General features: G+C 58.3%; 1 protein-coding gene across 1 annotated transcript in view; it reads right to left on the reverse strand.

Moving 5' to 3' along the window:
- The window catches only part of PTPRS (protein tyrosine phosphatase receptor type S), a 92,629-nt gene that overhangs the window by 22,411 nt on the left and 52,799 nt on the right, over positions 1–17,419 (reverse strand). The window contains 4 exon segments of the mRNA XM_047842608.1: positions 3,866–4,010; positions 4,273–4,406; positions 5,022–5,603; positions 7,077–7,346. Coding sequence (XP_047698564.1) covers positions 3,866–4,010; positions 4,273–4,406; positions 5,022–5,603; positions 7,077–7,346 — 1,131 coding nt within the window.

The raw sequence follows: 17,419 nt of genomic DNA on the forward strand, positions 1-17,419 counted from the left end.
CTTTATCAGAAAACAGTACTAGTCCCCACATACTGAGTACCTACTACGTGCCCGGCACCGGGCTGGGGGCTTCATCAGATTAACAGTACTAGTCCCCACATACTGAGTACCTACTACGTGCCAGGCACTGGGCTGGGGGCTACATCAGGTAACAGTACTAGTCCCCACATAACAAGTACCTACTATGTGCCAGGCACCGGGCTGGGGGCTTCATCAGAAAACAGTACTAGTCCCCACATACTGAGCACCTACTACGTGCCAGGCACCGAGCTGGGGACTTTATCGGGTAACAGTACTAGTCCCCACATAATGAGCACCTACTACGTGCCAGGCACCAGGCTGGGAGCTTCATCGGATAACAGTACTAGTCCCCACGTAATGAGTACCCACTATGCGCCAGGCACCGGGCTCAGGGCTCCATCAGATAACAGTACTAGTCCCCACATAATGGTACCTACTACGTGCCAGGCACTGGGCTGGAGGCTTCACTGAAAAGCACAGCAAGAGTTCCTAGCTACTAAACACCTACGATGTATAAGGCACTGTATTCCGGGCCTTGTAGAACATGAATAGTTCTCACTTATTAAGCACCTACTGTGTGCCAAGTGCTGTGCTAAGGGCCTTATACATAAATCGGAGCAGTTTTTCCTTCTGGAGTACCTCCTGTGTGCACACAGTGTCAAAGGTTCTGCAGGTAACGACTTCACGTTTTGAGCAGAACCTGCGGACCCCAAACCCCATGCTAGGTCCTGTCAGACTGACAACGGTTCCTATCTGAGCATATGCGCCCAGAGCAAGGCCAGCCTCTTTGAAGAAAGTGCCACTTATCGAGCACTTACTGTATGCCAGGCATTCTCCAGAGGCTTCACGGAACAACGATCATAGGCCCCGTGTCTGGGGTTCCTACTGTGCAGGGGACACCAGGGTAAGCTTGTCGCAAATGACTAGCAGCTTCCATCTGGTGAGTGCCAATTAGGGGCCTCACACCACACCGATCTGTGTTTAGGTTTAAGAGAGCACTTATGAAGCACCTATTGTGTGCCAGGCAGTGTGCTAAGGGCTTTGCTAAGTAACAGTGATAATTCCCACATATTAAGCACCTACTGTGTGTGTTACAGGCTTTCTGGAATAACACTAAGTCCCCACCTGTGGCGTATCTGCTACGAGACTGGGCTTAAGGCTGTTACCGACGTTAGACCTCACGGTCCGTGCGTCTTCTGGACACGGCACACCCTAAGCCCTTTATGCTCAAAATGTGCCCCCCTGATTAGCCATTCAATTCTTAAGACACTAAGTGGCTGGAGCGATCACCCCTCCAGCCTCAGGCCATGCTCCAGGTGGGGAAACGGGTGTCAAAGCCCATCTGCCTGCTTTTCTATAATCACTTTTTTATCTCCTGGCTGCCAGACCACACCTACCCGGGGTGCCTTTCACAGATCACCTCCCACTTTATAGATGAGGAAACTGAGGCCCCAAACCAGCAGGCTGCCTTCCCAAGGGCATGTGGTGAGAGCCGGTATTTGAACCGGGGCTCGGCTGTTGCCCAGGGGCTGTCTTGACTTGAGGACGGGGATTCGGACCTCAGCCTGTGTCCTTATCCGCTCAGGCCAGTTGAGGACGGCTGGAGCCACCCTACCTAAACTGCCCACGACTCCAGAATTCTCCTTGCCTAGAGGGAGGCCCAGAGAGGTCACTGGCTTTGCTTCACGGCAAGGCATATAGAACCCTACCATCATGGCAACCCTATTTGTTCACTGAGCACGTGTTTACAGGGTACTCGTGACGTGCACACCCCGTGGCGGGGCTACCCAGTGATGAGAGACGTCCTCAAAGACATCAGGCTACGAGACGTCTCAGACGCCACTCCAGGGTCAACTAAAATGACCCTCCGGGCCCACTTAAAGTGAAATACCAGGGTTCCTTCCTCCGATATCATACTTGGGGCCCTCTCCCCCATTTCTTGACCAGCCACCCCAACCAAAAGTGCCTGGGGGAATCAGGCAGGAGTGGAAAAACCAACCAAGGGATGTGCCGGAAGGAATGGATTCGCTGAGAAGGGGGGGGAGGAAAAATAAAACCAAAACCATAACAAAATAAGAAACAACGGTGATGGTGATGATGATGAGAAAAACCATAATAAAAGAAAGAAAGACGCCTTCCAGAAAAAACTCCCAGTCTGGTTACCTACCTTCCGCTCTTCAACTGCTAACTTATAAGACTTTCTTACGAGGGAGGGAGTGGCGGAGTGCCGAGCTACAAGGCCAGACCGAGCTCTGGGTGGGTCTCCGGACGCAAGCAGGCCCCCAGTGTGGGCACGCTGTGGTTCCGGACTGGCGCCGACGAGGCGGGAAGGTGAGACGGTGTGGGGAGACCCACTGCTGAGCGGTCTGGCCTCCACCTACCCTTGAGTTCAGCCTAAGAAGCCTGCAGTCCCCGGGGGGGACATGCCTGGCCCTGAGTCTCGCTGTCAGCTCTCTCGGGCCCCACCCGCCTCGGGGGGAGAAGTGGGGAGCCCCTTCTCCCCTGCTCTCTGTCCTGGGCCGCCCCAGAGTTTCGCGTGGCTGGGCCAAAGCCGCTTTCCTGACGACCACGGAGGCCGCCTCCTTCACAATCCAGCCCAACCTGCGTGATGTCTTGGGGGGGCGGGGGTGACGGACCCACAGACAGGCTCCGGTGGGAGGTAGCTCCCGGGCCCCCATTTCCGGGGCAGGCGTGGCGGAAAATTTGGGGGGGACCGTGGACCCTCTGCAGCCCAGAGCTGCTGGGGTATGCGGGGCACAGGCCGGGGGGCACGCAGGGTGGGCCGTTTTTGTGAACCTGCTTGAGACCAGCGCGTACTCACCTTCGTGGCACCTGTGCCGGTCTCTCACGTGGCCGCCCAAGCCACAGGACACCCTCACTGATCGCCTCACGCACAAACACGCCCAGACGCCTGTGAGCTGCGGAGCTCTCGGCTCGGCACGCGGGAGGGGGGAGGAGGGAAGGGGGCCGGGGAGGGGAGGGGGGCAGGGGTGCCGCGTCTCCGAGGCCCCTGGTCCGCAGCGGCTCGGACCCCCAGACCCAAGCTGCTGTCACCCGCGACTGACCCGTGACCCCGTGTGCACACACCCGGGGGAGGGGACTGGAAGGTCTGGACACCGAGGCTGCTTCCGGAACAAGGCCTGGGTTGGTGCTCTGCGACTGACTGAGAAGGGGGAGGGGAGGGGAGGGGAGGAGGGCCACGGCGGCGGAGGCCACGGCGGGCGAGGGTGAGCGCGGAGGAGGGGCAGAGGGAGAAGGGGAGGCAGACGGACAGCGGGATCTGGGGCCTGTCCAGGCCCTGAGCTCCGAGCAGGCCAGGAGGGCGGAGGCAGGGACCCCAGCGGGGCCCAGAGCCAGCTGCCCGCTGCAGAGTTCTGGCCAAAAGGCGACCACGGCAAAGAGCTCCGGGGACTCAAGAGCTCCTGGAGCCCGCACCCCCTGCCCTCCTGCTCCTGCCCCTGGCAATGGGGGGCCTGGTCTGGGGGGCAGGGCCATCTGGGGAGGCGTCTGGTCTCTGTGCGCCGGGCTCTCCGGGAACGACGGGGTGTGAGCGGGGACAGCCTCACACGGCCCTCCAGAGCACAGTGCGGCCGTTCCGGGGGCCCCAGGCGCAGGGCGGGAGGAGGAGAGAGAGGTGCAGTGGGCAGCGGCCCCCGACCTAGGGGTGAACCTCGTCCCCCAGGGCGATGGACACAGCGGGGCCTGCGGCAACCGCCGGCGCCGCGTGGGGGCGCACGCGCGAGGCCAGGCGCCCCCCCCACCCGCTGCGGCGTCCCGGCCAAGGTCAGCGTGTGCGGTGGGGGCGGGGCCCCGCAGAGAAGGGCGGGGTCCGCGAGACACCTACTGGACTGGAGTGTGCGCTGTCGCACCACGGAGGTGAAGGCGCCCAGACCCTGCGGAGACCGCGCTGCCAGGCGGAAGGCGTACTCCGTGTTGGGCTTGAGGTCATCCACCACGAACGCTGTGGCCGGGTCGAAGGTCCTCCCCACCTGGGGGCCGTGGCGGGTGGAGACAAAGAGACAGAGACACGGAGATCGTGAAAGAGACACAAGGCGAGCAGAGACCGAGGAACAGAGACATCGATGAATCAGAGAGCAGAGCAGAAAGTAGGGCAGAGGGAAGGAGGAGGAAGAGGGACGCAGCGGCATCCACGGAGGCGGGGGGCGGGGCGAGAGCGGAGGAAGAGAGACATCGAGTCAGCGAGACCCGCGGGCGCCCCGCCCGGCCCCCCCTCCCGCCGGTGCCCAGTACCTCTCTGCCGTGGTCGCCTTCCCGGAACAGGAGCTCGTATTTGATGATGCTCTCCTGCCGTGGGGGGCTCCATGACAGCCCGATGCTCGTCTCCGACTTGGCCTCCGCCCTGAAGTTCATGGGCTGGCCGGGCACTGCAGGGAGGGGAGAGGGGAGGAGGGGAAACGGGGGGGGGGGGGGGGGGGGAGGGTGTGTGACTGGGGAAGGGTCCACTCCATAGGGTGCCCAACCCGCCAGGTGTCCCCAGGCTCCCAAAAAGGGCCCCGTGATGCTCAGCACCGCCCCGAAGGAAAGGCTGCTCTCGATCGTGTTCTGGATGCTTCTGGAATGTTCTCCACTGTTACTTCTCTTGTTTTCCCAGGAGCTCCCTAACTGACAATTTCAATTTCCCCACCCTCTCTGCTTCCAGTGGGGGAAAAAAAAAACCTCAAACACAAAAACAAAAACGAACCAAAAAAACCCTCCTTTTCAAATCACGCCGATGCTCTCTTTGCTTCCCCTACATTAAATGGCAGAGAAATCGTGGGGACGTTTCGAAACACGGCCCCTCGTCCTGTGTCCGCTCTGTAACGGCAGTTCCAACGCTCCCGTCCCTGCACTTGGACAGCTGCTGGGTCTTTCTGGACTTGAGGTCCTGAAACCTGAGCCCGTAAGGAAAGGACCAGAAACCCGCGGACAGCTGGGGCCCCAGACACCTGGACGCCCCACCCCCACCCCCGCGGAGGCCACGCCTCCCCCAGGCCCCTCACCTCCCTGCTGCGTCTTGACCTGGATGGGGTCCGAGAGGGGCCCGTCGCCCACGGAGGTGAAGGCCAGCACACGCACAGTGTAGGTCTCGTCCTCCAGGAGGCTGCCCACGGTGGTCAGCAGACTGTCATCCACGTTGTGTTTCTGCCAGTTGCCCACGGGGTGCTCGGGCTCCATGGTGTAATAGATCCGGTAGCCCCGGATCAGGCCGTTGGGCTCCACGGGCTCTTCCCACTGGATGATCATGGTGGTGGCGCTCAGCATGCGGGCCTGCACGTTCCGCGGGGCGCTGGCCGGGGCCTGTTCGCCCGTGCGGGTGACCACCGACTCACTGGGGGGGCCCTGGCCGATGGAGTTGACGGCCGACACCCAGATCTCGTACTCCGAGTTGGGGCTCAGGCCCCCGATGCTGTAGCGCGTCGTGGTGATGTCCTCCTTGATCTGGTATGGCCCGTCTTGGCTCTTGGATTTATATTCGATGACATAGTAGGACACGGGGTCTGGATTGCCGGAGTCCCACGTGATGGTGATGCTGGTGGCTGTGTTCTCAGTCACCACAGGCGTCCCCGGGGCTTTGGGGAGAGCTGTGGGTGGCAGGCACGGTCACACGTCAGGCACCCTGGCTGCGGAGCCCGAAGGCCCTCGCTGCGCCTTGACTTCCTCGCCAACGACCCCCGGGCCCGGTGACCCCCGTTCCCACCATCTATAGGAGGGTTCGGCAAACTATGGCCCGAGGACCAGCAGCTGCTTTTATAAATAAGGTTTTATTAGAATACAGCCGCGCCTACGTATCATAGATGGCTCCTTTCGCGCGACAGGGGCAGGGCTGGGGGGGGGGGGGGGGGGCTGCAGCAGAGACCACGTGGCCCGTAAAGCTGAAAATGCTGACTTAAAAAAAAAAAAAATTTACTCTTGAAGAAAAACATGGAGTTTTGAAATTGCTGGTGCCCTGTCTCCGTGGTTTCCTCTGCTCAGCCACGCTGTCTGTTCCCACAGCACACTTGCTGTTCCCTGTACCTGAAATGCTCCAACCCCAGAGGGGCCACACGGCCAGCTGTTTCTCGTTGCTTAAAGCTTCCCGCACCACCCAGGCCACAGGCGCCCTCGCCCAGTGCTTAGCAGAGGCCGGAGTTTTGCTCACGATTCTACGTTCCTAGCACCTAGATGATCGTGACTTTCTCTCCCACTCGTCCCAAGTTCTTACACCACCCCGGCCCCAGGAGAGGCTCACTGGCTCAGCAAGATGACCAACAAACTAGCTGATGCTAATGTTTTCCATGGCCCTAGGACAGGGCTTGGCAAACTCCGCCTCCAAAGGGCCACACAGTAACTATTTGAGCTTTGCAGGCCGGGTTGAGATGACTCAGCTCTGCTGCTGGAGCAGGAGAGCTGCCACAGACAAAGCATGGATGACTGGGTGTGGTTATGTGCCAATAAAACTTTATTTATAAAAAACAAGGGGAGGGCCACATTCAGCCCGCAGGCTGTAGTTTGCTGGCCCCTGTTCTAGAGCTAGGAAACGATCTGGGGGCACCTTCCTCTGAATCTCATCACAAACTTGAGCCATCAGGAGACCCCCGCGGTCCCCTGTCCCAGCTCCAGCTCTCTGAGTCTCCACAGGCTGTTTGCTTTTCTTAGAAACACTCTTCATCTTCTTTGGCTCATTCCTGTTCAACTTTTAATCTTTCTCTGACCTAACTTTTCTGGGGGGCGGGGGGAGGGGGGTGAGACCCTCGACTCTGGGGGGTCTGAACAGGGCCACACGGTCCCCATCACAGTCCTGATCAGCTTGTATCGTGGCTGTCTGGCTGCCTGGGCGTGTCACACGTCGGGCTCTCTGCTCGGCACAAGACCGTGCCTCAGTCCGCGGGGCCGGGCCCAGGATAATGGAAAACCGATAGACGTCTATTCACAAAACAAGCGTCCCCTTCCCAGCCGCGAATGACCAAAGCCGGAATGGTAACGCAAAGGCTCTCTACCTGGACCCCTGACCTGTGCCCGGGGCCCGGGGCCCAGGGATGACCTCGGCCTCCCTGTGCCCCATGGGCCACACTTACATTTCACTGTGATCTGGGCCACAGCCTCGATGACGCCCAGGCTGGACATGGCCACGCACGTGTAGTTGGCCGAGTCCTTGACGTCTGTGAGTTCCAGCACATTCCGCCCTACGGGCATGTCGTCTTCGGGCGTCAGGTCCTCGGCCCCCTGCATCCACTTGACGTACGGCATGGGCGAGCCCACGGCCACGCAGGTGATGTTCACGTTGCCGCCTGGCATGATCTCGTGGCTCATGGGCAAAATGGAGAATCGCGGGGCCACGCGGCGGACTGGGGGTGGGCGGCGGGCGGGTGGGAGCGAGATGCACAGGGTGGGGGGTGGGGAGACGGGATGCAGAGGGGAAAAGAAAGAAAAGCAGGAAGAAAGAAAGAGAAGGAAGGAAAGAAAGAAAGAAAAAAAGGAAAAAAAAAAGCGGAAAACAATTTAAATATAAACAAGGCTGTTCCCTTCCCCCCAGCTGAAGTTGTTTTTTTTTTCTTCCAAATGAAAAGAAAAGAAAAAAACCAAATTAAAAAAGCAAATTCCAACACAAAGAAACCAAAAACTTCAAAGGAAGGTACTCCACAAACAATATATAGAGAGATATATCGATATATAATAAAAGAGACACAAAGCATTATTCCATAGCAACAGGGTTTCAGAGACCAGAGTGGCTGGTCACAGCACAGTTACGAACACAAAAATTTATCAGCTGTTTCTCATCTTTGCTGACAGACGTGGCTTCGGGGAGCAGCCCCTCCACCCGCTCTCCCAAGCGGGGAGCTTCGGAAGATTCTGGCTGCAGGTGGCGGGGGCTCTGAGGACGTCGGGGAGCAGGGAGGTCACGGAAACCAGCGGTGCTGGAAGGCAGAGGGGGCCGGGACCTCGGCCCCCCACCCTCGTCCCCTCCGGTGACTCGGGGGCCCTGCCCACTTCCCGGGGGGGGGGCCCTCAAGGAAAAGATGAGAAACTCTAATGAAATTTTTGTGGTTTTGGGGTATAGAAACCCTTCTAAAAGCTTCTGTCGGATCTGACAAGTTTCCATCGATAGATGCAGCTCTCAGAATCACAAACAGCATGCAAAATAGGTTGGTTGAGAGAAGGAGAGAGAGAGAGAGGAAAAGAGAGAGAGAGAGAGAGAGAGAGAGAGAGAGAGGGAGAGAAAGAGAGAGGCAGAAGGAGGGACAGAGAGGTGATGCAAGGAAGAAGCCTGGTTTCAGGGGCCTTCGGTGCACATTCGTGGATGCCAGAGACGAGAGACAGGAGCCACGGGAGAGACAGAACAGGAAGAGAGGCCCAGAGAGAGGGGGGCAGAGACAGAGGAGGAGGGAGGAGGGGGCCCACTGCAATCTGCATATTAATTCTAGCGGATGTGACCCAATGTGACTTGTCACATTGTCACATCACAGCCCTGGCAGAATAGGATATTAATAATAATAATAATAATAATAATAATAATAATAAAACGAGGGAATGAGCTTGAACGTTGAGAAAACAGGGACATGTTCTGTGCGTTTCTCAGCGGGGAAGCGGGTGCAGCCTTCTGTCCCAACCTCGCGGACCGTGAAGGCGGCAGGAAGCATTTCGGGGGCTCCATTTTCGGAAGCTGGACGGGTTTTGGGGTGGGGGCGGGGGCAGGGCGCGGATGCTAACGGGACGCCTGAACTTCCAGAAAGGCGTGGCTGCTCCCCAGGAGCCGTGTCACTAACTGCAGCCCGAAGGACTTGGGCTGACCCAGCAGATCGTTGGAGCCAGGAAGAGGCCGTCCCTGGCTAAGAATCTCGGGACCTCAAGCCACGTGGGTGGGTCCCCAGCTTCGGGTGGGTCAAGGGGTCTTGTCTCGCACTAGAGAGATGACAGACTGGAGGCTCGACAAGGCCACACGGGGCCACGAAGTGACGTCTGGCACCCTGTCCCGCCTGATGTCACCTGCCGTCGGCAGGGGGTGGCTGGCAGGGGCCTGACTTGCCCTAACAGAGGAGGGGGCTCCGGGGGGAACCGGTTCCCGCTCTTCCAGCCCGGGGTTCCGAGCTGGAAGTCCCAACCCTTGCTCCCTGAATCCGGATGGAGGCAAAGAGGAGGCGGGAGCTCCGTGGGGGTGGGAGGCAGAGCAAAGCAGCGGCAGCCCTTCGGAAAAGGAAGCCCCACGAAAAGTCCAGTGTCACGTGGGAGACAGGATGGAGGCCGTAGAAGGTATCGCTGGGGGGGGGGGGGAGTGGGGGGTACGGGTGGGGGGAGACAGAGGGGCCATGCAGACGGACTGGGGGTGAGGGGCGGGGCGCTGAGATGGGGGGGGTGGCTTTCTGGCAGGGCTGGGTGGAGGGTGGGGGGGGGGGGGAGTCAGGGGAGAACGGGGTCTGGCCAGCCAGCGGACGCGGTCCAGGCCAGCCGCCGGCATCCACAGCGAGGCACGAGCGGGATGCCCGACGCTGCGTTGTCATGGAAACAGAACATGATGGGGGATGAGTGTGGGGAGCTAATTAATCAAGGACAGAAAACGGCATCGACGTCCAAAGCAAAACCAGGAGAAACAAATGAAAGAACAAAGCGGAAAAAAGGAAAAAAAAAAAAAAAAACAAAACTCAAAAAAAACCAAACAAAAAAAAAAACCCCAACCGAACAACAACAACAAATCCCCTCGGAAACACAACCCCCAAAAGCAAGAAGGAAAAAAGAAAAAAAAAAAAAAAGAACAAAACAAAAACAAAAACACATGGAATGAATGTGGGGCTGAAAATCGGGGTCTGAAAGGGAGGAGGGCTGTGGCTTTCCCAGGGAGGTGCCCCCCCGCCCCCAGCAGAACACAGGGTCTGGCCTGCCCGCCCAGCTCCCAGGAGCCCTGGCTGAGGGTTCGAGGTGGCCACGGAGGGGAGATCCTCGCAGAGAAAGAACCTTCGGGGCAAACCAACCCGGCCCCACTTCTCGGGGACACCCTGGCCCTGGTCAGGGCTCAACGAACAGCCCTGATCACAGACTCGCTGACCACACAGCAAGGCAATCCCTCACGACCTCAGAACCTCCCAGAAAACCTCTCCAGGCAGAGGTGGGAGACGGTGACGTGGGTGAAAAAGCCCTGTGGTCTTGGGAAGGCCCCTCATCCTCCCAGAGCCTCGGTTTCTCCACCCATGAAATGGGGGCAGTTGGGGACACGCTGAGGCGGCCATGAAGTTGACTGAGGCGTACCCCAGCACACAGAAGGTACTCAGCCTGGGCGAGGGGCCTGTGAAGATCCCTTCCGGCCTTCCAGGGTGGGGGGTGGGGCAGGGAGGTCAACTAGATTCTCCACCTCAACAGGGTTTGGGATGGATTAGTTAAAAAGGAAACAGAATTTCTATCAAATGCCCATCACGTTTTATCCCTTCCAACTTTGTGTGGCAGAGGAGATGAGGGACTGGAGGCTCAGAGAAGTGACAGGGCTAGCTGGAGGGCGCAAAGGAACTGGTGGGACCAGAGCTCCAAGCCAGGGATGCCTGGACCCTGCCTCTCAGGTAAAGCGGGTCTTGTCTCACCATGGCTAAGTGGTAAGACTTGCAGCCAGGTAGGTGTCTCTTCTTGGCACCTGGCTCTTTCAACTCATGTCTCTACCTTCCGGGGGGCAGCAAAGAGGGCAAAAGTACCTCATCACCTATATATTCCAATCAAGTGAATAGTAACCAGTGGCCACCAGTTGAATGCTACCCAGCAGCCATCATAATAAACATCCAGGAGCCATTAGGAAGACGCCCATATCGAAAGGGATTATGAGAACGTCAAAGGGAGGAAGAGCCAGCTTTGTGATTTAAAGGTTACATACGAGCCAAATTTATCCCCGTGTAAGGCTCAATATCTTGCCCCAAAGACCCCATACACATCTGAACTCATCTTAAAATATCTCCCCGTGGGGAGCCTTGGAAGGTACCTCTGACTTTTTTCAAAAGCACGGACAAAGCATGCTATCTCCAATATGTAAAAGACCTGCTGTACGCGTCGTTTGTGATAGGTCAGTCCATGCGGAAGGGCACTGGTCAGCAGTAGTCGTGTCAGTGCTCACGACCCCGAACATGGCCAGCAGCCGTCAGTTAAATGGATGTGCCAAGGTGCTATGAAGGCTGACGGCTGAGAACCTTTGCCTACATGCTTTCTCATCTACCTCATCTGCTTCTAAGGGTGTGCTGTGGAGGAAGAGGGCTGGTTTGCCACGAGTTTGGGGAGGATCATGCCCACTGGCACTAGGTGGCTCAGAACCCCCTGGGGGGGGGGGATGCCTCAGTAGGCCTCTGGGCAACCTCCCAGCCAGCAAGGGCGGGGTGGCTGACACTGTGTTCTGCCCAGTTTGGTGCGGACACCCACCCACGACATCTTTCCACCCCTGGCTGCAAGCTTGAGGTGCGGGTTAGAAAGTAACGTGGGTGCAGAGCCCACAGGACGGAGTGGCCCCGCGGGACCCCCGCCCCCAATTACCGACCTGAATGGAGGGTCCAGGCAGGTTATAAGGGGACCACACCAGCCTTGGTCCTCAGCATGCTCCAGCTGGCTCTCGTTTCCAGCTCTTCTCGTCACCGAGTAGCCGGGGGTCCCAGCGGGGGGGACCCGCATGGGTGAGGGGGTCAGGAGGGTGGGCGGTGGGGGGTGGCGGGTTGGGGGGGGTGGGTCGCTTCAAACCCCGATTCACATGGAAAAACAACTCAAAAACCGTCAAAGCAACCGGGAGACGACCCCTCCCCCAGGCAGGAAGAGGCAGAAACTCAAAAACCAAAAGGGGGTGGGGGTGGGTTCAGGGGAGAAAGGGTGGGGAGGGGTGAGGGAAAACTCAAAAGTGAGGTGATCTGGTTGCAGCACTAGGTAGGGAACTCAACAGTGTCAGACATCTCAACGATTCGGCAAGCCGCAGCTCCAAGGTGGGGGGGGGGGGTGGGGGGTGGAGGGGAGGGAGAGCTCTGCCTGGCATTTTGGGGTCAGAGAAGCCACCGGGTTACTCCTCCAGACTCCAAAATGAGGGCGCGGGTGGGGAGGGTGGGGGGAGAGATGCCAAGAAGTTTTGCAGCCTCCACGGGTTTACTGAAGCTTAGATTACACCTGTCCAGGGAAGAGAGGGGGGTCCGAGTCCCATCGAGTCCAAAGCCGTTTCTCAGCCCCTCCGTGGAACCCCAGCCTGTGGCCCGGGGAGCGGGGGTGCTGCCCCGTGGCCTGCCTTGGGCGTCTTTCTGCTCCTGTCCCCTTTGCACAGTCCTGCCTCCTCCCTCCCACCACCAGCTCCCTCCGCCATCGAGATAGCGTGCAAGGCCCGGAGGGACCTGGCTGGACCCCGGCCCACGGGCTGACCAGCGGCCTCGGCAAGTTGTTAAGCGTTTTTAGCTGGATGTTTTGCTGTACTGCAGACATTGATTTTCCTTTTTTTGGTGCCCTCTCTCTCTCTCTCTCTGTCCCTTTTTTTTTTTTTTTTAATTTTTTTGTTTGGTTCTAGCAGAAAATGGGTTGACATCTTGCCAATTGAATGACTTCCTTGCCACCCCTCGCTGCGACCGCCAGAGATGCAGGGCTTTCCAGACGACAAGGTGTAATCTAATATTCCCCTCACTCCCCCCCCCCGCCGCCCCCCAACCGCCAAAACAGAGGAAACAGCGATGCAAAGGGTGTGAGGCAGGCAGCAGGCGAGAGGTTCGAGAGCTCAGTGTTCCTGCGGAACGCCCCCTCCCTGCCGCCCGCCAAGCCCAAACAGAGGAAGCCTGCCTCCCCACCCTGGCGCCCCCTCTCCCCTGGGGATGAGGGTGGGATGAGAAGGGGTCAGGTCAGGGGCCTCGGGGGCAGGGTAGGGGGAGGCACGGCCAGGCGTGATCAGCAGGGACCAGGAAACTCAACAACACGCCCCAACGGGAATCTTTCTGGAGATACGGGGATTTCAGGGGGCTTCCAGACCGAGTATCTGTATCTACTCCTGTTTCAGGGGGGCCGGGGGGGGGAAGATCCAGGAGGTAAGGACAACACCTAGGCGTCATATCCAGCAGTGACGCGGCTTGGGTGTCAGAAATTTAACCTGAAGAACAACCTGTCCCATAAAATTCCATGCTATGGTTTGATCTGCAAAGGCCTGGGGACGGGTCACAGAGTTCTGAAGAACAGGAGAAATCGGGGCAATCCAGACCCCCCACGGGCACTGGGCATCGAGTCCTAGTTTCTCAGCTCAGCATTCGAGACCTGTCATTAAATTATCCCAGCCCCATCTGACTTCCTCCCAAACCCTAAAGATATCCTGAGTGCCTGGAAGGCGAGCCGATCTTCCCCAAGAGGGCTCTCCCCGCAAGCTCTCACAACACCAGGAGGGTGGCACACCATTTAACTGGGTCCCGTGCACCGTGGGTTCGATGAACCAAGCGCTAAAGACACCACCTTTAGCCACTGAGCGATCCCTTGAAGGCTGACGTTAAAGAGACAAGCAAGAAAATTCACAGCCAGAGAGAATGTCATCTGATCACCTCGCCGCCTTGTCAAAAACCTAAGCTGCGGCTCTCCCTAGGGGGGGTTCTGGAAGGGGCACGCTGGCTGTATTAAAAAAAGAAAAGACGGGGGCTTGGTTTGGATTTGGGCCTTTGTATCTCAGAGATCCATTTCAAGAGGAGAAGGACGTGGTCTGAACATCCCGCCCCCGGAACCACCGAGGGTCAGCAGAAGCGGGCTAACTATGAATGGGAGTTAGGCCTGGGGGGACAGAATCCTTGCAGCTAGCTCTGCACTGGCAACAACGTAAAAGGAAAGGCACCGGTGAAAAATGACATCTGAGCACGTGAACTGGCTTCTGCCCTGCAAGTCGTTTCAAAGCGGTTTACCACGGCCGTCTTCCCCAAACAGCGGATCTGTGAAGTAAGTACCTGATGGGGCAAGTGGGGTCCCCAAGGAAGGAAAGGGACTTGCTCAGATCGTACTCGAGCATTTAATTAGCTCAACGGACCCTTCCGCCAAGCCAACTACCGTGCGAGCCGGGGCAGGAAGGATCCTTCCGGTTCAGATCAATGGGACCCCAAGCGATCAGGTGACTGGCCCGAGGTCACACAGTCAGGGAGGGGCAGAGGCAGGCTTTGAATCCAGGTTGGCCGGAGCCCAAGACCCTCTGCCGCCCCTCGGTTTGAATTCACTGGGACCCAGCTTTGGTGGAGGCGCTGGGAGACCCGCTCCTCTGAGGGTCGGCCGGGTAGCTCTCGCACTGGGTTAAAAAGGAGACAGGAGAAACCAATCTCCTCTCACTGCGCCTGAGGTCCTCTGGCCAACTTGGCCAAGGGGAGGGACAAGAGGGGAAAAACCGGTGACCCCAACAGGCTGGCCTCTTCTCTCAACTTCCACTTATGTTGTTGGGTAGGCAGCTGGGGGTGGGGGGGGGGCGGCAGGGGCTAGAAATCTAAATCGAGTTTTTATTTGGGGCTGGGGTAGTGTTCTCAAGGGCTTGCCTTTCTTTAGGGAGGGAGCAGACAGGAGTGTGCATCTCTGAAGGTTTGCAGGAGTGAGAGAGACTGGGGGAGGCAGAGACGGAGAGAGAGAGAGAAAGAGAGAGAGAGAAAGAGAGAGAGGGAGATGCAGGCAGTGGGAGAGCAGGGGAGGCAGAGGGGGAGGGGGAGAGGCTACGTCCAAAGTTCCCCTGGGATTCTCCAGAATTCCACAGTTCTGATGCTCAGGTACTCAGAAAGTGACCGTGCTGTGTTGCTGGACAAGACGTCTGTGACTGGGCCCAGAGCCGGGGGGGGGGGGGGGGGGTGGGGGGAGGTGTGGAGGAAGCGGCCAACACCGCCTGGGAGGCGGAGGCATAGCACTGAAGGGCGGGGGATAAGCGGCCAAGTATTTCTTCCAAAGTCGGTCACGCTACACTTGCTGACAGGCAGTTTTGTACTCGTGCCCAGCCAGGATGGGAACGTCATCACACAGCTGCCATTCTGAGCGCTGCCTACGTGCCGAGCGCGCATCGCTTCGGGAGAACGCTCCAGTTTAAGGTAGCCACTCCTCACATTTGGACTGCCGCCACGTGGATCTCAAAATGCTGGCTGCCCATTTAGCTGTGCTTCAAAGGCCTGCCTTCTGGGTTGCCTGGGAGAGCGGGGAGGTGGTCTCACGCCGAGGCAGAAAGACGGGAACGTGCCCGCTTAAGCCCCCTTCCGACATGGCTGCGGTGTGGGGCTGAGGGCGCCAGCTCTGGGTAAAAGGGGGCTGTCCAGCGAGGGCAGGCAAGCTGGGCTGCTCTCCTCACACACCCCCAGCATCTATTATGCCACCTCCCTTGTGCCCCTTGAGCCCGGGCGGTCACTTTCTGCCCCAGCATCCCAGCTGTGGGACCCCGACCCGCCCTCCTGGATGGTAGCTGGGACAGGAACACTGGCTTTTAAATCACAATGCGTTTGGGGAACAACCACAGAACAGCTCAGCCCAAGAAACCGAAACCAAATAGCACGGAAACACGAGACAGAACCAAAGACGAAACGCTCCGGGGGAAGAAGGGGACGGGGCGAACGGGGATGGGAGGGGGAAAAAAAAACGAACGGATCGGTTTTTTCCCCCCCAAGAACAAAACAAAACCCAAATCATAGTAATAATACTTAAATAAAAGGAAAGAAAGAAAATACGAAGAAAACCAAAGGAGAAAGAAAACAGAACGGGAGACGAGAAACACTCCAACAGAAGGCGCTGGGAATTCACCAAACCGACAAGAGTGGCATGCAGAGAAATTTTTACATTCTCCCAGCATGCATCAGGCCCAAGTTACCATGACGACGAGGGGTGCAAAAAACTTAGCAACAACATTACCAACGGATGCATAGAGGCGACCACAATGCAAGCATCGCATGTGTGCGGCCGGCCCTAGGCCGGGCTGGGCGCGGCTGAGATTTTCGTGTCTTTCTGGGTTTTTGCTCTCGCTTGGCGGTTTTTTTTGTTTTGTTTTGTTTTGTTTTTGTCCGCTTTGCGCTTACGGTTCGTTATTCCGTCTTTTTCGTTTTGTGTGTGCGTGTCCGTGTGTGCGCGCGCGCGGGTGCGTGTCTGGGTGCGTTTCGTGTGTGTGCGCGTGTCACGTTCGGAATGTAAAAATGTGGGTAAAGAAAGTAAAAAAGAAAAAAACACACCAACCTTCTCGAAGCTCTGAGGGATGTAAAGGGGGTTTGATGCAGAACACAATGACATGGGGAGGAGAGAAAAAATAGGGGAGATACAGAGAGTAAAAAGAGGACTTCTCAAGGCTAAAAGCTGCACGTTTGTTGTTTTTTCTTTAAACCAAAAAGAAAAACTAAAATTAAAAAATAAAAACGAACAGCAATGAGACCTTTTTTCCTTTGCTCCACACATAAGATCTACATTTGTCCTCCACGATTCTTTTTTTTTTCCTTTTTTTTTTTTTTTAATTCAATTCAGGAGCGTCTGAGACCCAGGCAGAGATTGGGAGGCTGGACCCCCAAAAGATCGGAGGCTCATGCTGGGGACCCCACCTCCAGGGGGCTGAGGACGCGGGGGTCCCCCTCCCTCGTCGCACCCTCGCTAGAGGCCGCCCCCCCGCCCCCCCCCCACCCCGCCCCATGCCTGTTGTCCACGCTGTCTTTAAACGCGGCCCGACTTACAAACCCCCATCCCAGGTGTTTGCAGAGAAATAAGCAGGTTAGACGAAGACCAGTCAGTTGGAGTCGTGGACGCGCCAGACAACTCACCAGAGGTGCCGTGGCGGAGTGGGTCGGTGGGTCACCCTGCCCACCCTCGCGCCCACGGCCCCCGCTCCCGCCCCCCGCGCGGCCTCCTCCTCGGGGACAAGACGTAACCCCCCAGGTGCATAACCAAGGAGCTGCTTCGGGGCCAGTGGGGGGCCGTGCCCGATGGGGACCAAGGTGGGGGGAGGGGAGGGGGGAGCACCCAGCCTCCCGCCCGGGGAACGCCGGGCGCTTGGTGCCTCAATCGGGGGAAACCGAGGCCCGGAGAGGTGTGGGCGCGGCCACGCCTGCAGAGCCAATCGGGGCCGCCCCCCGGGTTTGAACGGGGGGGGGGGGGGCCCTGTTTGCCGGCAGAAGCGGCTGTTTCTAGAAACCACGGATCGGATCAGAAACAGCCACCGGGAGGCGGGAAAGGGAGGACGGCAAACGGTGGAGGAGGGAGCGGATTAAAATTTCTGGAAGAACGGAAGAGAACCAGCGCGGGGATAAGAGGAGGGGCGGACGACAGAGGCCCCCGGGGACAAGGGGAGCACCCCCACCCCCACCCCGGCGCCTCTGAGGGCACCCCAAGGGGCTCAGGAGGAAGTCCGTGCAGACGCCCCCCGCGGCCTCCTTGGGTGGGGGCGGGGCGGGGCGCGGGGGGGGGGTGGGGCGTGCCTGCCGTGGCCCTGGCCTCGCTGGGGCAGAAACGCGTCCTTCCCCGGGCCAACTAG

This window comes from Prionailurus viverrinus, chromosome A2, assembly GCF_022837055.1.
Source record: "Prionailurus viverrinus isolate Anna chromosome A2, UM_Priviv_1.0, whole genome shotgun sequence".
NCBI classification, from domain to species: Eukaryota; Metazoa; Chordata; class Mammalia; order Carnivora; family Felidae; genus Prionailurus; species Prionailurus viverrinus.